Genomic DNA, 20,029 nt, shown 5'->3' with positions numbered 1-20,029 from the left:
ACGGATATTTCTGTAGATTTACTGGTCTTTTTCTTTACCATTTACGGACATTTCCGTCAAACCTAAAATGGAAAATTACGTTTTTTACGTAAATTTTTTCGTTATTGTACGGACAATTACGTAAACCCTATAACAGATATTTCCGTAGATTTACCCGTCTTTTTCTTAACCATTTACGGACACTTCCATCAAACCTAAAATGGAATATTCCGTATTATTAAAGTACTCAATCCGTACCATTTACGGACACAAATCCTAAATTTTTTATTTCCGTACAGTTCTCTATACCGTTTATCATCAATAAAGCACAAATGTAGAATCACAACAATTATTTATTTATTTTAACAGCTGCCAATGCTTTAAAGTGATTGCACTTTTTGTAGTGAATGAATTGCAATATTTACATTACAACCACTAATACATTCAGAACATCACCTTCACATTCAGAGCAATTTTACATACATAAACCAGCTGTTCTCTTAAAGAACTACAGCCATGTCCTTTAACAGGGAGCTGCCAAATCTAGCAACTTTTTAGCACCCACAGGCTGACAGGCATTAATAACAAATGGATTTGTTAAAGACATTGACAAAATAACAATAAATAACAATAAAACTGCCAGCATTGCTGTTGCTGTCTCACCTGTCAGTGCAAAATGAGGAGCCCCCTCCAGGAGGATGCAGAAACCTACACCTCCAACTCCACATATCACACCGACAGGCAGAGCTCTGCAACCAGTGTCTGACCTTTCTACAAAAAACAAGTAGAACATTAGAAGTATTACATTATATAAATTTTCTATAAAACATCAGTGCAGCAATAACAATCATAACCTTAAAAGGATGCCATAAAGAGATTTCTGTAAAAAAATAAAACTTAAAATTTACACCTCCAACTCCACATTGACAGGCAAAGCTCTACCTGGAATGACAAATATCGCCCACCTTCCCTCCCCCTTAACATGGGGGATTTTAAACTGCAGCATGTGTGTTGTGGGCATCTAGTTAAAACATCTGAACTCACATAATACTATAAAAATTGTACATACAGTCCAAAAAGGTATTTTCTGAGCTTTGAGAACAGCTCAAATGGCCCACTCAGAGTCCTTCTGCTTGCATTCAAATTCCTTCAGCTGAGAAACCAGCTTGCACACCTGTGGAGGTATGAAGTGCTGTTTCTTCCCTTTCTTCTCTGCCTTGGAGCCTCGCTCAGGATTGATCCCAAAGAAAACTCTGAGAAAAAAATAATAAGAATAGTGAGCTTATCTCTTCCTTTGTCTTTTCAAGACACATGCATTCACACTGCGCATTTAAAAAAATGTTTGCAAGGGCGAGAAGTCTGCTTATCACCAAGACATGACAGCATGCAACCTCAACATGTGTGCAGGGATATTATAAATGCACAGAACATAGAAGACACAGTTGACATCGTCCTATCAAAAGGTGTAACAGCACATTTGAACATGGACTGTCCTGGGGGTTACTCAAACATGGAGTGGAGCAACTGTGACATTCAATGCATGTTACACATCAAAGTTAGGGGTGCGACGAGATCTCGCGAGATTAAATGTGTTTCTTAAATTTCTCAAATAAAAGACTGCATCCTTTGGAGGTCGCTTTTTTAAACTGCATTTACTTCATCACTGTCTTATTAGAGACTATTAACAATTATAAAGTTTACTAATTATTTAGTTAATCGCAAATTCTTGTAATATGCTCACGACTTGCGAATGTAATGCTCAGTTAATGATCTGAAACGAACCTTGATGACGTATGCAGCCTGCATATGCGACCTCCGGGGGATGCAGCTTTCTGTTTGACCCTTTTATAGCGCATGCATTATATTTGTCTTTTACTGCGTTTGCTTTTTTGTTTGGGTTTTCAATAATGTTCGTTTGGGAACTCGTGTGAAGTCTGAGACGCGTTGTGTTTGTATGTTAATCAGTGTCAGATGAGAAGTCTCAGCAGATTAAACCCTCACACAGAGTGTACATGATTTAATGTCTGCAGGCATTTGTTATAATACATACATAATGCTTTTTATTTGTAGGGCACAAATGTAATGTGTTTGTAAAAGGTGCAGTGTGTAAATTTTAGCGGCATCTAGTGGTGAGGTTGTGAATTGCAACCAACGGCTCAGTCCCCACTGCTCACCTCTTGATTTTAAAACACATAGAGAAGCTACAGTAGCCGCCACCGGACAAACATGTCATCGTTGGAGACAACTTAGTAAAAAAGTTTGTCCGTTAAGGGCTTCTATAGAAACATGGCTGCACAAAATGGCGGCTTCCATGTAAGGGGACCCTCTGTGTATGTAGATAAAACATCTAATTCTAAGGCAATAAACACATAACGGTTCATTATTAGAGGTCTTTAAACACCCCTGATAATTTAGTTTTGTATATTATTTAGCATTTCTGTCAAGAGATCCTTCTAAAAATTACACACTGCACCTTTAATGTTGTTTAAAGTAACTTGGTTTTAATACTTTATTTGAACCAATTATTATTGCATCTTCGTTATTATATAATAATTTAATATTATTTAATAATTTTAAATGCTACTGCTCACTTGGGTCTATTTTTATTACCCCAAAATAACAAATCACTTCATTATCAGTTAGCAAAATAATTGTTAGGGCCAGTCCTTGATTAGTTAAAACATTTAAAAATAATGTGATTTCAGTTTCTTATTCATTTATTTTATCATTGAGGTTTTCTTAAAAAGTGTAAAAAATATCGTCTCGTTCTCGTGAACCCAATCTCGTGTTTCGTCTCGTCTCATGGATTAAGTGTCTCGTCACACCCCTAATCAAAGTATTAACATTTGGGCATGAATCCAGCATGTATTATTTTTTAAATGAATATGTTTAGACTTTACTTCTGGAGGGGGTCCCTGGAACAACATATTTTTAGGTTTGAGTCTGCAGCCAAATACATTTCAGTTTGTGTGTCTTTGACATGAAAAGGTTTGACCACCACTGACATAACCTGGTCTCAGGTGCTAATGGTTTTAAAGAGATAACTCAAACGAATTTTGTCTCAAGAATCCATTCTAAGAAAAATATGTTTTTACTCCATTTTCAAACTAGAATCATGTTATGTTTGTTTTGTTTTTGATTGACTTCGGACACTATGTAAAGCAAAAAGCATGTTACCAGCCATTTAAAAAAATATGACACATTTATTCCAACAATAGTCTTCAACGGGAAGCTACAAAATCTACGAACAAATCCATATTCAGGGGGATCATAAGCCAATAACAGCTGATCTAAAAGCTCACAGCATGTGGCGACACATTTTGAGCCTGTACATCTCAGACAAAGGGGTTTGGTGTAGATTGACAAAAAGCAGGTCGGATGCAGAAAGGCATGGAAAAGTCACATTTACAAAGTATTTCCAAACAATGAGTGCTTACCTTTGCATGAATTCGAGAGTAAAAGCCATCTCCGGTGGGTATTGGATGTTGCAGACATAAAACATGGAGAAGACGTAGCTCAAAGCCACAATGGGAGAGGTGATGTGGTCATTGACAAGTAACCCATCAAGAGCAATCTTGAATTGCTGGTCACCTTTAACACAAATAAAAAAAGATAAAGAAAAAAAATAACAATTCTGAGCACCATGTAAAAAAAATCCTATATTTTAAGGCAAGGAAAACATTTCTTTGATAAATACGACAAAACAACAGCTTATAAAACAGCTCGCTGAGATACAAAAAATATTTAACTACAAACCTCTGACTAGGATGCATGGGGTCACTGGGAGTTCGACTTCAGGATCTGCAGAGATCTGTTTTGGTGACAGACATAACACATGAATTAATGTTTCTAGTGCACACAAACCTGCTGGCAAATTGACTATCTGCTAGTGTCTTCATAAGACAGAGGTAGCCATTAAGCACAGACATTAATGTAAATAGTTTATAGAGAGAGAGTTTATAGAGAATATCAGCAGCACAATTAGGGGAATCTATACTTCATATACTGTGATTGGTTACTTGGTTCACCACTGGATGCAAATAATTATCTTGCACATAGTTTAAAATTTACAACATCTACCTCTTTTTTGTCGAAGAGTTTATAAGAGTCTTCCTTGAAGTATTTTGCAATGCCACAGATGAGCTGTATTGGACCTTCGCCCGTCTTCATCCCTTTGGAGTCAAGGAAGTCATTGATCCCCTTTTCTTTTTTGGAAAGTTCCTGTTCAAGGTTCAAGGTGTTAATTTTGTACAGGTACATAAGACTAACACTCATTTTTGTTTGGTCTCCAAATAAATGCAGCTATGGAGAGAAATTTGAACACAAAAAACAAAATTCGAATTATTTCCTTTTTTATTTGCAACCTGTTCTGTTTTGATCTCAAATGTTCTGCTTTTTTGGTTGCCACTTCCTGATTTTTGGTCTCAAATCTATTCTATTTGATTGTTCATCCAATTTATTCTATTTGATTGATTGCCAGTTTATCTTTTTTTGGTCTCAACTCTCTTTTTGGTTGCAAATCTTTTTTTTGATTAATAAAGACAAAATTCTCTCCATATGGAGCAGCACAGCACAATCATAACAATAACAGTAACAACACACCTGTGCCAGCTTGTTTTGTACAGAGAAGCCAAGGAGTTTGGATGCATGATCAAACAGGTGAGGAACTTCAAACAGGAACGGCCACTCCTCCTTTACAACGCCAATAGGGGTATCAGCATCGTTGAGGATTTCACGCTGAATGGGATATGTTTCAGTCATCAATTTTCTAACAGATGACTCCTAAAGATATAAGGCAGTTAGTCAAACAGTCGAACAGTTAGTCAAACTAACCAATTAAAATAATAAAACAGGATATCAATTTCAATAGACTATGGGTGTAGTGATGTCAGACGATCTACAATTTCACAATGTGTCCTACAATTTCACGTGTCCTTACAACACAAGAAAAAAATGGATGATTGCAGACCCACCTGAAGATCCTGGGTTTGAAAGGCACGTTTCAAGTCATCTCGTTTAGACAGCAGGTCTTCTCTGCACACAGTCCCCTCAATGATTGGATCCCACGCCACACATCCATACTGATCTGAATTCCTGGGCCTTTTCTTTGTTGAATTTTCACCCCCTGCTCGCCTCTTCAGTGAGCTTTGTGGCCTCTTCATATTTTCAATTCTGTGTTCCAGCTGACGAAATAAAGTTTCAGAACCATCTTTTGCAAAAGGTTTGTTTCCAAACGGCTCTGTCAGCTTGAAGGAGGCAGGATATTGTCCTACAATCATACTGGCGAGTTCCCTCAGCTTTTGTCTACCAGGTCTTCCTGGGTGTTTGTGGAGGTAATCTTCAGCGACGATCCGAACCATCTCTCGTCTGTCTTTCCCCATTATGTACTTCTTTTCACGTAAGTCATCCATGACTTTTGAGGGAAATTTGTGCCATGGAACAGAATATGTGTCTTGGGATGGGGAGTCGGCTGTCTCAGGTGGTGTTGAAGGCAGCTGAAACCTATGTGGCTCAGGTGTTGAGGAGGGGCCAGGCCTGGTAAACTGCGATGGAGCTTGTGAATCTATGGATGACATGACACACATCTCCATAAATTAAACACATCACGATTGTTACGAATCAATTAATACATTGGTCCTTAATGTCCAGTATGGGTCCACCAGGAATACAAATGGACCTAATTACGAAAACCAATTATAGGGTACCCAGGTGAAAAAGTAGTACACTTTCATAATATACTTAAAGTGCTTTATTTTCGCACACTAATTTTGTACTTAATAAACTAAAAGTTCATCTTTATTGCTTCTTAAGATGTTCTTAAGATTATCTAAGTGTACTTCACTGTGCTATTTTGAGACACCATAAATTTGAACTAAAATGCACTTTTAACATACTATCTCTGTATTAAAAAATGTACTCATTTAACACTTGTATTAAACTTGAACCCAAATTTCAAACAAAGATGCGTTTAAGTTTGCTACAAGTGGTACCTAAATACATTTTTAGCACATTTTAGTTCATATTTATGGTGTCTCAAAATAGCACAGTGAAGTACACTTGGATGTTCTTAAGATTATCTTAAGAAGTACTAAAGAAGAATTTTTAGTATATTAAGTACAAAATTAGTGCATGAAAATAAAGCACTTTAAGTAGACTATGGAAGTGTACTTTTTCACCATGTACAGCTGATGGCAACCTTTTTATGCATTTTTTGAATAAACCTTTTTAGTCTTAGAAAACTTGCATTAAACAGAGGGGCAAAAACTCACCTGATTCCAATGCTTTGACAGCTCTGACGAATCTTTTGCACTGAATAAATGGCAGAGTGTCTTTAATGTCCTCCGGGTCAACAAGGCTCAGGTCATCTACAGAGAGAACTCCTAATTCCTCCAGTTTAGCCATCAGTGTATCCATCTGATCACTACTAAGCGATGGCATTGCTTTCTTGACATAGTTTTTCACAAGTTCCATGTTGGTGTGTGTTTAAGAGGAACGAGCCACCGAGTACCTCTCTGGTAAGAATAAAGTGGATGATAATCATCAATTTTGTTCAAATCATGGCAACTGAACAGGTCAGAAGCATTTTCATCAAGTTCATAGAGTCCAAGCTCAGGTACCCAGCTGGCAGTTTTCCCTCGAAGCAAAAGTAGGACAGTAATCTCATTTTTTACAAAAATGCTTGCTATTTGTCCTAACTGCAGTTGTCCTTTGGCATAGCTCAGTAAGACCAGCATTCCATTTGCATATGTAGTGCCTTTAACCTGCACTCTCTCTGTGACAACTGAGTTACTTGAGTTCAAATCAAATTCTTCAACCACTGTCTTTATGTTCTGGTCATAGAGCTCTGGATAGAACCGTGTTGAGTCTGAGACATGAACCTGGGGACTAAACAAGGTACCACAAGACTGATAAGCCTGAAGCAACTGGTGCCGTTCAGCCAGAGACTTGGTTACATTTATGAAGTTCTTACTTGCCCTAATGCACCTTTTAAAATAAGAATGTTTTGATTCAAAGCGCATTGTCCAAGTATATATGAGTGGGCCAAATTGTAAAGTCAAGTGGGCATAGTGAAGCAGATAGTGGTGTTTCGGTCTAAGTTGAACTCTTGGAAATAACTCTTGCCTCAATTCCACATACTGTTCAATCAGTCCCTTCATGAAAGCAATCTGCGACTCTGAGAGCCGAGGTGCACAGACGAATTCAACAAGCTCCCTCAGAAGTAGTACCAGTCCCCATACTTCATTATCAGCATCTTCAATTGTGTCATGCACCAAAACAGGCAAGAATCTCAAAAGCCACCTGTTTTGGGCTGCATGCCCTCCAAGCCTTGCTCCTGTAGTGGGAATGGTGTTTAGCTTGTCGCTGCTTTCACCAGGAAATGATTTGATTCTTTCATTAAGAACCTCATAACTGAACCACTTTTGTGTTCTGATTATGAACTGCAAAAATAATGCCAAATCATAATCTACTACCCCCTCAAACAGATCATGAGCTAAACAAGCTGGTAAGCCTGGCTGACACACATGAAAGTTAGACAGTTTGTTGAAAACACTGTCACATTTCACACCGTGAAGAGTGTGTACTTCATCGTTACTTTCCAGAAACCGCACAGTCTCGTTATGATCAGCTGGATTTCTATGAGCGAAAACTGTGAGAGGGTTCGACTGAAATTCACTTTTTGTTGCCAAACAGTATCTGCAGAAATATTGAGCTGTGCTGAAATTTTCTGTAAAGCCACCAATCATGTGGGAACCCAGATTATCTCCCATTATGCACGCAACAGTGCCTTTATATATCTTTCCATTGAAAGATATGCCCCTTTCCTCCAGCTCACACAAGTCTGACACTAGCTTATTGAAAATCTTATCCATTCCAAAGTATTTGCAATCTTTCTCTACACAGAGTAATGCCAACTGTATCTGATCAACAGTTGATCGTTGGTGTGGATGAAAATTTCCAAGTGTGAAGTAGACAGCCAATACTTTATGCTTTGTCTTGGCAGATCCGAGTGGATTAGCCACCTCAAAAGCATCCTGAAAGAGCATTACCTTTAAACTGTCTGGGTCTGAGGAAAACATGGCATTGGATTTGATGGCCCACCCATCAGTGACATCACAGAGTACCTCATCTTCAGAATTTGAACTAGGACTGTGCTGATCTAAACCCTGCCGTTTCAGGATTACTTTGAGGGTTTCCAGTATTGGGATGTAATGATAGTGCCTCTTCTGGCCACTGCGATTGCGTCCAAGAAAGACTTCAACAGGTTCAACATAGTCATAGTGTGACTTGTAATATTTCAGCCTCTTGTGTTGCGTAGTTAAATGACCCTTTTCATGTAATGCTTTGTGCATAGGGCTCTGCTCGTATACACTATTCCCAAGAGATGTTACAGTCTCCTTTGGAACACCGTACTGCCCCAGTTCACGGGCTAGTGCATCCACAGTATATTCCTGTTGAATATCACTTATAGTTCTCATTTCATGTGCTATATCTGTTATTGTGGAGGCTGGGACCAAATATTTTGCCTGTAAACCCAAGTAAAACTGAGCAAGACTCTCCGTGAAGTTGTCTTTCACTTGATCACTGCAGAAATTATCACTTTGTTCTGCATCAACGTTAAAACTTTCAGGTTCTTCAAGTTCTACAGGTTCTACATGCGATCCTTCACCTTGGAAAGACCGTTCTGTTAGTTCACATATATGAACTGGGGCTATCTTGGTAACATCCCACCCTTTATGGTATCTGGAAATATGCGTTAAAAAGGATGACTTTACATTGAATGTCTTAGAACATCCATCAAAGGGACATGTTACAGTCAAACCCTCATCTATGTGACCACTCAAATGACACTTTAAAGTTTTAAGATCAGCATATTCACTGCTGCAAAAATTAAACGAGCACTTTAACTGTACAGACACATTGCGGTTCCATGTTTGTGTGCTCCTACTGTCTACATGTGCTCGTGACATATGCACAGCAAGGCTACTATATGTCTTAAGCTTCCTTCTGCAATCCCTATGGCCACATAAAAAAAATACATTATTATTATTTCTGTGTGTTCGGCAGTGTTTCAAGTAATCAGTCGAAGACCGGGCATTAAAGCCACAAATGTTACAAGTCAACATGTTTAAGAGATTAAATTTGCCAAGTGAAGGATGGACAGAATCAGAACAGAATCAATATGAAAACAATAAATTCAGATCAGCACAGTGAAGCACATTAACTTTTCATATACCTTCAAATGAGCAATCTGCTTTGGGCTGCATGGGCCACTCTCTTTGGGCTGCAATGTTTTCCTCACTGCTTGTTTCACTTTAGGGAATGGAAAGTCCTATAATACACAGGGGAAATCTGATTCTACTTAATCATCACCCCTTTTAATTATTGCCATTCTCAGTAGTATGGTAACGTAACACAGCGAGCTATAACAATACACACACACGTGGCTAATTTACATACACACACACGTGGCTAATTTACATACACATACACAAAACGTATGGGCTAACATTAGCTGGGCAAACGGGCCATCGTCCACCCACGCTTCAAAATAACGCAAAACGCACACATTCAAATGTTACAATGAAACACACACGGCTACCAACTGACTATCGAGACCAAATTTCATGTACGAGGAACAAAAAATTTGCTTTTGACCTACTTACGAAGCGCAGGCGGCGGGCTAATGCTAGCGGAGCTAGCAGCAAACGTCCACTCACGCTTCAAAATTACGCGAAACGCACATATTCAGATGTCGACATGAAATAAACACGGCTACCAACTGACTATCGAGACCAAATTTCATGTACGAGGAATAAAAAAATGGCTTTTGACGTACTTATGAAGCGCATGCGGCGGGCTAATGCTAGCGCAGCTAGCAGCAAACGTCCACTCACGCTTCAAAATACGCGAAACACACACATTCAGATGTCGACATGAAACACACACACACACGACTACCAACTGCCTATCGAGACCAACTTAATGTATGAGGGGGAACAAAAAATGGGCTTTTGACGTACCTGGTACATAGGAAGCGCAGCCGACATGCCAAAGCTAACGCAGCTAGCAGCAAAGGTCCCGTGCTCAGCTGCGAGCCACTACCCTGGCCTGTATAGCGCCGGTTGGAATGCTGTTAGAAACCTTCGAGACAAAATTAACCAACTAATAATTTGATGAAATGAACAAAAACGTGATTATCATGTGTTAAACTTAATATATTTTGTTTGAGAGGTGACACTCCATTCCTATTCTCATTACACACAACCAACCTGTTTACAACTTTCCACGTGACTCGCAGAACTTCAGGCTGGCACTGACCGCGCTGAGTGTAATGGCGTCGGAAAATTCTGGCTGGCGGAGAAAAATCTACCCATACTGCCTTGCGCAACGGCACACTTTCCGTATTTCGCAAAACGGAGCGAATCCGTAGCAAATTCACGGTAAAGGGACCCCTAAATTTACGGATTTTTTTAACAGTGTGAAAAATTCTGTTCTTTTGTCACCGATTTTAACTCCGCACTTGTTTTCTGAGTACATGGATTTAATGATGTCATATACTTTTCCTCCTATGCCTGATTGTAGAATTTTATAATATAAGCCGCCGTGCCATATCGAGTCGAATGCTTTTTTAAAGTCAACGAAACATGCATAAACTTTGCCTTTGTTTTTATGATGAACGTGTTGATTGACTAGCGTCTGTAGTGTATAAATGTGGTCCGTGGTCCGGTGGTTTGGTGAAAATCCAATCTGACTTTTACTTAAGACGTTGTGTTTGGTAAGGAAGGCCTGAATCCGAGCATTTAAGATACAACAGAAAGTCTTCCCTAGATTACTATTTACACAAATGCCTCTGTAGTTATTGGGGTCAAATTTGTCTCCGCTCTTATATAGCGGGTGTATTAAACCTGTACTCCAGGTTTCAGGAAAGTGTCCAGTTTGTAGGATTAAATTAAACATTTTTAAAAGTGCCTCTTGCATTGCTGCAGGACTGTATTTCAACTTAGCAACTCAGCAAATGTCTCAATTTACAAGCAGACTACACCGCATGCACCCTCTTTATTGTATTTAATTATGCAAACATTGTAAACATTACTCAAACAGCCGTATACATGAACAAATAATCTGCCAGTGTATTCTGTGTCTGTATGCTGACAACTACATCACCGGGCGCTGAAGTCTGCTCATGAACGTGTTGTGAAGGACCAAGGAGAATAAACTGTTGAAAACTGTTTGCGCACCAAAGTGTTCTTGTCACTTCATAATATTATAATTGAACTGTTAATGGCACATAAACGTTTTTGGCGATGTTTTTCATTCTTTTCAGGGCTTGTTTTGAAAAAAAAAAATCAAACTGCAGTTTATGGGACAATCACAACTTTTCATCAAAATATCTAAAAATGGTTTATGAAGACAACCGGGGTAAGTGATTTATGATCAAACTGTAACTTAGGGATGAACTAACACTAAGTGCTTATTGAAATCAAACGTGACATTCAACACCGAACATCACAATGAAAGAGTTTATTACCGTATGCATGAATTCCACATTAGAAGCTCTTTTATAGAAATTGTGGGTGGCTCTTAAAAGAGCCTTTGGGTTCAGATTGGGTACTCTCGGCTTTACTTGGAGCTCGTGTATTTGGTGACGGCCTTTGTTCCCTCAGACACGGCGTGTTTGGCGAGTTCACCGGGCAGCAGGAGACGCACGGCGGTCTGGATCTCTCTCGAGGTGATGGTGGAGCGCTTGTTGTAGTGAGCGAGACGAGAAGACTCACCGGCGATGCGCTCAAAGATGTCGTTGACGAAAGAGTTCATGATGCCCATCGCCTTTGAAGAAATGCCGGTGTCGGGATGAACCTGCTTCAGGACTTTGTACACGTAGATGGCGTAGCTCTCCTTCCTGGACCTCTTGCGCTTCTTTCCACTCTTAGCGGCGCTCTTGGTGACGGCTTTCTTTGAACCCTTCTTGGGCGCGGGCTTTGCTGGCTCAGGCATGATGATACTTCAAATCTCAAACGAAACTGAATAATCTTGAGGTAACGTGCAGGGTTATTTATACCCAGCTCTATGTAAATGTTCAGCAAACAGAGACCGTGCTCTGATTGGATGTCTTTGTTAGCCCACCCTTTAAATGTTTCTATTGGTCAGGTCAGAGTTTGACGGGTCAGAAAGAGAGCCAATGAAAGCGGACTTACATCCAGTCTTACATTTGAACGCCCTTCCCCCATCCTCTTCATTTTTCTTTGTTCTCATTTCCCGCTCTTTAACTCATTTCTCTTTTATTTTTGTATATATTCTTCTACTGATATTCTTCTAATTTGGTTCTACCCAATAATGTGCACAATCTCATAATTAATTATAAAACGAATATTGTAGAGTATAACAGCCATGCCAGTGTGTTTCTTTGTTGAAAATTAATTTCTTTCCAAAAGCTCTTGACTAATTCATAACTAAAAACAATAAACATTTTTATATTATAAACGAATTTACCTGCGATTTCGCCTTTGCTCATATCCTCTTTATGGTCTCGTACTGCAATTATCTGGACCACAAAATAAAATCTGGACGCTGAGTTGAACAGCCTCTTAACCTTCGTCAAAACAATCGCAAAGAGGAATAAAGAAACAATAACATTACGTATTTGTGCTCAATGATACCAAACACAGTTTAAAAAAAAAAAAACAGTTTACCACAAACATCAAAAATTATCAGTGTCAGAAAGTGTACGTTTTATGAAAAACGCATCTCAATGAACCACATTAAAAATTAAGAAATGTCACTTTAAGGTTCAGCTCTTTAGATGAAAGTTTGGGTGGCTCTTAAAAGAGCCGTTGGGTTTTGTTTTTTCCTTTTACTCGTTTAACCTCCGAAACCGTACAGTGTGCGTCCCTGTCTCTTCAGCGCGTACACGACATCCATAGCGGTGACGGTCTTTCTCTTGGCGTGCTCGGTGTAGGTGACGGCGTCACGGATAACATTCTCCAGAAACACCTTCAAAACACCGCGGGTCTCCTCGTAGATAAGACCGGAGATACGCTTGACACCACCACGGCGAGCGAGACGACGGATGGCGGGTTTGGTGATACCCTGGATGTTATCACGGAGAACCTTACGATGACGCTTAGCGCCTCCTTTTCCGAGTCCTTTACCGCCTTTGCCTCTTCCAGACATGACTGCAGCTAAAATGCATACCGCAGTGTTGCAGCACAGGACTTTTATGGTCGTCTACAGGACCTGTTGGAGACACCATACAATGAAAACATCTGACCACGCTGAAAACAGACCCCCTTTATTTCATTTAGTGCCGGTTTCTGGGACAGGGATTAGACTAAAATAAGTATAAGAGCTGTCCAAATTGAAAACAACTTGCCTCAAAATTCACACAAGTAATGTTTTTAATAAGGCATGATTGTTCAAACTAATTATATTTCCTAATTAAACTAAGGCCTAGTCCTGGCTTAAGCTAATCTCTGTTCAGGAAACCACGCATTAAAGCTATACGTTTTTTAATATCGGTCACTTTTTGGTGGTTATTAATATACATATGTGAAGCTATATTTTATATGTCAAAAGTTTTTCTTGTTGACAACAGTTCCAATAATTTTTCAAATGTGCAACACAGAACTTGACAACAGAATGATTTTTCAGTATATTGCTTTAATGACTTCTGCCTAGTGTCATGTTTTTGCAACATATCCTTTTTTTTTTAATGGGAGGTAAGGCTAAATATATGTCCAACGCGCAAACTAGTTTAAGTAAACTAGTTGTACTTATATTCATGCTAAACATTAATAGAAGTTATCTCGTTTAGGGTATTTGGGTGGCTCTTAAAAGAGCCTTTGGGTGTTGTTGTGATCACATGTTTATGCGCGCTCTCCGCGGATACGGCGGGCCAGCTGGATGTCTTTGGGCATGATGGTGACTCTCTTGGCGTGGATGGCGCACAGGTTGGTGTCCTCAAACAGACCGACCAAGTAAGCCTCACTGGACTCCTGCAGGGCCATGACGGCAGAGCTCTGGAAGCGCAGATCCGTCTTGAAGTCCTGAGCGATTTCTCTCACCAGACGCTGGAAGGGAAGTTTGCGGATCAGCAGCTCGGTTGATTTCTGATAACGGCGGATCTCTCTCAGAGCCACGGTGCCGGGCCTGTAACGGTGAGGCTTCTTCACTCCACCGGTGGCCGGGGCGCTCTTACGGGCGGCTTTAGTAGCGAGCTGCTTCCTTGGGGCTTTGCCTCCAGTAGATTTACGAGCGGTCTGCTTGGTTCTTGCCATTGCTGCTGATGTCTCTCGTGCGTTCTTAACGGAACAATGTGTGTTAGGTCCGTGCTGCCTGCTTTTAAAGACTAGAATGCGAACTACGTCAGCGAAACCATAGATATGTATATAAAGGCTAGATGGCTCAAGGCGGAGTCAGCTGTGTCGTCACTTGGCGGCCATCTTAGGTCAGTGCTGCCATAGTGCTGCTCCCTGCTGCTGTGGACGGAAGGTGAGTGACATACGCAAACTAAAATGCTCGTAACTTGCTGAATTCTTGACGGATTTACAAACGGTTTGTTTTTTTACAAACGTTATTAACGTGGCTATAATTCTGGATGCTTTAACATGTTTCATGAATTTTTTATTTATTTTTAGTATACGTATTCAGTGTCATAGGTACATCTTTGACGTTTATAACAAACCAATCCGTTTGAAAATCGGTAAAAAATTAAGCAAGTTATGGTCATTTAAAAGTACCTGCATCATTAAAACTCAATGCTACGAGTGAGCGAGCGCCCTGTCTTAAGATGGCCGCCAAAATGCGGACGTTCCACTCAATTGGCCATCAGCGCGGACGAGCCATCTAGCCTTTATATACATATCTATGAGCGAAACAGGGATATGTGATTGGCTAATGCGTGACGTCTGATCAGCCTGATCAGGACAGAGGACCAATGGCTGCGCGATACCTGTTCAAAAGAAAGTCTTAATCTTATACATCAATCTGTATTTTTTAATATTGTAATACTGATTTATCTGCATGATTATATTTCGCAGTGGAGTCTCTCTCTCTGTCTCACACACACCTGGAAACGTTTTCTCCGAATCAGAAAGCATCAAAGCCTTTAATAAAATTTTGCAAAATGACAAACTGCAATGCTAGGAGAAACTTTAATAATGTGAAATCTGTCTGTCATGACAAAAAGGGCTGCCATTAAAACAACCACGACATGGAAACAACCAGATCATTATGAAGATGAAGTCACTGACGATGACAACAAGCCGAAACGTTTGTCCTTTTAACTCCACTTTCAATTTCATTAAGAGTTTAAATACAGATTTTTAGCCGTCAAACTTAAGGTAAAGACCTTATCACATACAATTGAGAGCGCAGTGAAAATTGATTGAGCAAAAAGAACGAACTCAGAATTTGATCACTTTAATTAGATACAGATAAGCACATACTGCTTATTAATTAGTATTTTCGTACACACAGCACGTGTTGATTAATCATGCTTCAACACAAATCATAAACCATAACGTTGAAGCTTCAAAAATCTCAAAGCTACTAATTTCGCTCTTTTATGGATCCATTGGGTGGCTCTTAAAAGAGCCTTTGTGTTGAAGTGAACTCGTGTTCGCTTATTTGGTCTTGGCGGGCTTCTCGGTCTTCTTGGGCAACAGCACAGCCTGGATGTTGGGCAGCACGCCGCCCTGAGCGATGGTCACACCGCCCAGAAGTTTGTTCAGCTCCTCGTCATTGCGCACCGCCAGCTGCAGATGACGGGGAATGATGCGAGTCTTCTTGTTGTCACGAGCGGCGTTTCCGGCCAACTCCAGGATCTCAGCGGTCAGATACTCGAGCACTGCGGCCAGATAGACGGGAGCACCGGCACCGACACGCTCAGCATAGTTGCCTTTACGGAGAAGTCTGTGAACACGGCCGACGGGGAACTGCAGTCCAGCTCTGGATGAGCGAGTCTTGGCCTTCGCTCTCGCCTTACCGCCGGTTTTACCTCTGCCGCTCATTTTAGTTCTGATCTGACAAACACAAACTCACAAGAGAAATGTAAGTCATGCAGCTGGAGCCTCTCGTATTTAAACCCGTCTGTCAGTCGCCTATTGGTTGGATTCTGTTAAACCTGTAAACCAATCAGTAAACTTCCCTCCAAACTTCAACCCCACCCCCTCGGTCTGCCTGCCTAGTAATACAGTTCTGTTCCTTCACGTCGTTTTATTTTCTTATTCCACGGACACAGATATAATACTTACATTTGTTTTATAAACATATTTTGTTTGTAAATTTGTTTAATACCTTTATGCTTTGGCTATGTAAAGATACTGTTTAACCATGCCAATAAATCTATTTTGAATCTTGAATGTAAATAAATAATATAAATAAGTTTCTATACCTATAATTATGTTTAAAATGCGATAAATTAATTGCATGCACTTCTTAAACCAATTCACATAAGTGATGCAAACCGCTGCCAGTTTATTAATTTTAAATTCAAATACTTTTGGGGTGGTTTCCCAGTTAGGGCTTATCTTAGTTCGGTATTAAAATGGGATAAAGGTAAAATATTTTACACTGACATATCTTAACATACATTAATGATAATGTTTTGTCTTAAGATGCACACTGGTATTGTTTGTTTTATTTGTAAATACTACTTAAATCATGTTCTTATGTAACTAAGGCCAAGTCCTGGATCAATCAAAACCCTTTGGGGTGGTTTCCCGGACCAGGATTAGCTTAATCCAGGACTAGGCCTTAGTTTAATTAGGAAATATAACTAGTTTTAACAAACATGCCTCACTAAAAACATTACATGTGTGCATTTTGAGGTAAAACAAACAGCACTGATGTATTTTAAGATATGTCAGTGCAAGTTGTTTTCAGTTTGGAGAGCTCTTAAAAGTGTTTAAGTCTAGGACTAGTCTAATCCCTGTCCGGGAAACCGCCCCTTTGTGTTTATTCACCCTTTGATCATTAGAAACAGCCAACTAAGTACTCTCACAAGGGTTCATTTGATCGTTTAAATTAAACTACAGTAAAGTGTAAATAAACACATCATTACAGATATGAAACTCTTTTGTGTGGTGGTGGGTGGCTCTTAAAAGAGCCGTTTGTTTCCAGAGCAAAACACCTCAGCTGGTGACTTTACTTCTTTTTGGGTGCGGCCTTTTTAGGCTTGGCCGCTTTAGGCTTTGCCGTCTTGGGCTTCGCAACCTTCGCCTTTTTGGGGCTCTTTGCTGCTTTCTTAGGGGCCGCAGGCTTCTTTGCCTTCTTGGGGCTCTTGGTTGCCTTCTTGGGGCTCTTCGTCGCCTTCTTAGCGGCTGTGGCAGCGGGCTTCTTTGCCTTCTTCAGAGATTTCTTTGCGGCGGTCTTCTTTGCTGCTGCAGCCTTGGGCTTCTTGGCAGCTGCGGTCTTTTTGGCTGCGGGCTTCTTTGCTTTAGTAGCGGCCTTCTTGGTCTCTGCTTGCTTCTTGTTCAGCTTGAATGAGCCAGACGCGCCGGTGCCTTTAGTCTGAACCAAGGTGCCTTTAGTCACCAGACCCTTGATGGCGATCTTGACGCGGGAGTTGTTCTTCTCCACGTCGTAGCCGGCGGCGGCGAGCGCTTTCTTTAGGGCAGCGAGGGAGACGCCGCTTCTCTCCTTGGAGGCTGTCACAGCTTTGACGACGAGCTCGCTCACGCTCGGACCCGTTTTCTTCGCCTTGGCTGCAGTTTTCTTCTTGGGCGCTTTGGCCGGTGGAGCAGCTGGAGCTGGAGCGGTTTCTGCCATTCTTCTAAATAGATCTGAACTGTCACAAGAACTGAACTCGATCAGTAATGGTGGACTGCCGAGAGGCGCCGCGCGCTTATACAACACATGAGAACCTTATAGACTCAATCTGTCTGTGACTGCGCGCCTTCTCGAGTCGCCACCGATTGTGTTTTCTCCTCTGAAATATTGAATAAAAACCGTGGTGTTTTATAAGTTTAGCGAGGTGAAAACAGCGCGAGCACAGAGCTGAGATTCAGAGCTTTATTTTGAGACCAAACTACACGAAAGTAAACTCTTTATTTTGGCACAATCAGATCAAATGCACGCTGAGCATCTGTCTCCGGATAAAGCAGTGGACTGATTTCATGTGATTTGTGGTTTTGCAATGATGTTGTAATTTGTATAATCATTTGATTATTTGTCTTTAATAATATTTAGAAGCGTTTTTTAGTTTAGTTTAGTTATCCCTTCGTTATAACACATCTGCGCCCTTGTTTCCAAGTAGTGTTTGATCATACAGGACACAACATCTACGACTATAAGGGTCTTCCCCAGGGTTTCTTTTTTTCTAATAAGGAATGAATTGAAAAAAAAAGTAATTTTCTAACAAATAATATTGATTGATCATAACACGTTTATATTAAATTATGTAATTATTAAAACACAAGTTTAGACCCAGAATATAAAATGATTGACAGTGAATAATGGTCCATGTCTTTAATTAATTTGTGACAAGAACTTTGTTGCACCCTAATGTTCATGTGAGTATCATTGTAAGGTTTTGTAACTGAAGCAGTATGACCATTTAAAACATTTATATTCAATTATTCTAAATAATATTTATTTTTTAAGGATAACACTGGAGATCAATTATGACATAATTTAGCTGCCTGTCTGTTCCAGAAATGAGCTGTGTAGGTTTCAAAATAGTTATCTTCAATCTTAAAACAATCAGGTAATGTTTAATAATAATGTTTTTCTTAATGTTTGTCTTTGTTATTTCATGCATTGAAAATTTAAAAAGTATTAGCACTTTAGTTGATGTACACTGTTTAAATTGTGAAGCCAAAAAAGAGAGATCTTCTGGCTTGATTCCCTCTCCGGATGCAGATACATAAACAAATACAGGTCTTATGATTTAAATTTTCAAAGTTCATGAGTTTAGGGGATATGATGGTTCTGAATATATAGCTAATCATGCCATACTACTAATGAAACTAGAAAGGTATGTTAAGGAAGCAATTAGATTTATATCTTTATTTTTTGTGTTAATTGTAACTGGATTAACTGAATGAAGTCTTACTTCGACCCACTCCTTTTCGAGCAAAATGGATTTACGTTGTAAAAGTATGACAAATCTTATTGGTTGTATAGATTAATTTAATTGCTTCTTTATTGTTTTGTCATGTGTCTTTATATATTGCTGGAAACAAAATTTGTTTCCAGCAATATATAAAGACATTTAATGCATACATAAACAATCTTCCTACATAATGTAAAGAACATTGTGTGAAAATATAACCTTGATATATTTAATATTAACTGAGTAAGATCATGACAAAGATTGAAATCAATCAGAAATCAAACTTTGATGCTCCTCTGGATTTCACAGACAAGGTCACAGATGTCATTTGTTCTTTATTTTATTTATTTCTTTATAAAGTATTGATTGATTAATTGAACATTTTAATGAAGCAATCATTAAATTAAATTAATTATTAGTGTTAATAATTCATCTATGTAGTTTTTATTTTCAAATAAGTAATGTTAAATAGTTAAAATAAGTGTGTTTGTTTGTGTCAATGATTTAGCATCTAAAATTTGAAGTTTATTTAGCAGTCTGATTTTTTTCTTTGATTGCTTGATTCAAAGTCTATATGAAGGTCAAGTGTAATATGATATTAAAATGATATTATCATACTGCTATTGTTTTTGACCCTCTGTGCTTTATGAAAATCAAATAAATAATAATGAAAATAAAGTCTTGTGTGTTTGTTGAGGTGTTGTGAGGGATCCACGCCTTGCTTCTGTTACCAGGGGCCCGTTCTTCGTACGTCGCTAACTCAGTTAGCTGGATTCGATTGTTGATGATTTGGCATGATCTTGGATTATTTGGTTCTTCGAAGCTCATTCTAAACTTGCTGTCATAGCAACAGGTCCGTAAGCTCAAACCTGCTCGGGAGCAGGCTTATTTCATGTAAACACGATTAGTTTGTACCTTTTTAAGCGGATGTGATACGGAAAGTCTGACGCAGTCGCGTATTCTTTATTATACGAGCGCAATCTGCGTAAGATGCAT

General features: G+C 39.4%; 6 protein-coding genes across 7 annotated transcripts; all 6 read right to left on the bottom strand.

The window, feature by feature from the left end:
- Positions 1-315: 315 nt before the first annotated feature.
- LOC135779251 (uncharacterized) lies at positions 316-10,308 on the bottom strand. 2 transcript variants are annotated; one of them, XM_065289982.2, is made up of 10 exons: positions 10,251-10,308; positions 10,002-10,122; positions 9,215-9,310; positions 6,249-6,491; positions 4,953-5,542; positions 4,582-4,761; positions 4,060-4,200; positions 3,736-3,790; positions 3,417-3,570; positions 316-1,232 (listed from the first exon to the last, which is right to left on the bottom strand). In XM_065289982.2, exons 4-10 carry the CDS (start codon positions 6,448-6,450, stop codon positions 1,085-1,087), a joined length of 1,470 nt encoding a protein of 489 aa, XP_065146054.1. In that variant the 5' UTR covers positions 6,451-6,491; positions 9,215-9,310; positions 10,002-10,122; positions 10,251-10,308; the 3' UTR covers positions 316-1,084. The 2 variants fall into 2 exon arrangements, with proteins under 2 accessions (XP_065146054.1, XP_065146055.1); XM_065289983.2 differs by lacking the exon at positions 9,215-9,310 and having other exon boundaries at positions 10,002-10,297.
- A 1,249-nt stretch (positions 10,309-11,557) lies between these two features.
- On the bottom strand, positions 11,558-12,546 carry LOC135779278 (histone H2B-like). Its single transcript, XM_065290013.2, has one exon. It carries the CDS (start codon positions 11,974-11,976, stop codon positions 11,602-11,604), a length of 375 nt encoding a protein of 124 aa, XP_065146085.1. The 5' UTR covers positions 11,977-12,546; the 3' UTR covers positions 11,558-11,601.
- A 230-nt stretch (positions 12,547-12,776) lies between these two features.
- On the bottom strand, positions 12,777-13,154 carry LOC135779003 (histone H4). Its single transcript, XM_065289635.2, has one exon. The coding sequence runs from the start codon at positions 13,150-13,152 to the stop codon at positions 12,841-12,843; it is 312 nt and encodes a 103-aa protein (XP_065145707.1). The 5' UTR covers positions 13,153-13,154; the 3' UTR covers positions 12,777-12,840.
- A 690-nt stretch (positions 13,155-13,844) lies between these two features.
- LOC135779267 (histone H3) lies at positions 13,845-14,267 on the bottom strand. Its single transcript, XM_065290003.2, has one exon. It carries the CDS (start codon positions 14,253-14,255, stop codon positions 13,845-13,847), a length of 411 nt encoding a protein of 136 aa, XP_065146075.1. The 5' UTR covers positions 14,256-14,267.
- Positions 14,268-15,347: 1,080 nt separating this feature from the next.
- On the bottom strand, positions 15,348-16,009 carry LOC135779272 (histone H2A-like). Its single transcript, XM_065290007.2, has one exon. The coding sequence runs from the start codon at positions 15,987-15,989 to the stop codon at positions 15,603-15,605; it is 387 nt and encodes a 128-aa protein (XP_065146079.1). The 5' UTR covers positions 15,990-16,009; the 3' UTR covers positions 15,348-15,602.
- A 1,037-nt stretch (positions 16,010-17,046) lies between these two features.
- LOC135779285 (histone H1-like) lies at positions 17,047-17,778 on the bottom strand. The gene has a single exon (XM_065290020.2). The coding sequence runs from the start codon at positions 17,746-17,748 to the stop codon at positions 17,125-17,127; it is 624 nt and encodes a 207-aa protein (XP_065146092.1). The 5' UTR covers positions 17,749-17,778; the 3' UTR covers positions 17,047-17,124.
- Between the last annotated feature and the right edge of the window lie 2,251 nt (positions 17,779-20,029).

Source organism: Paramisgurnus dabryanus, chromosome 1 (assembly GCF_030506205.2).
Source record: "Paramisgurnus dabryanus chromosome 1, PD_genome_1.1, whole genome shotgun sequence".
NCBI lineage: Eukaryota > Metazoa > Chordata > Actinopteri > Cypriniformes > Cobitidae > Paramisgurnus > Paramisgurnus dabryanus.
The sequence above is the reverse complement of the archived record's forward strand: the minus strand, read 5'-3'. Positions and strand labels throughout refer to the sequence as shown.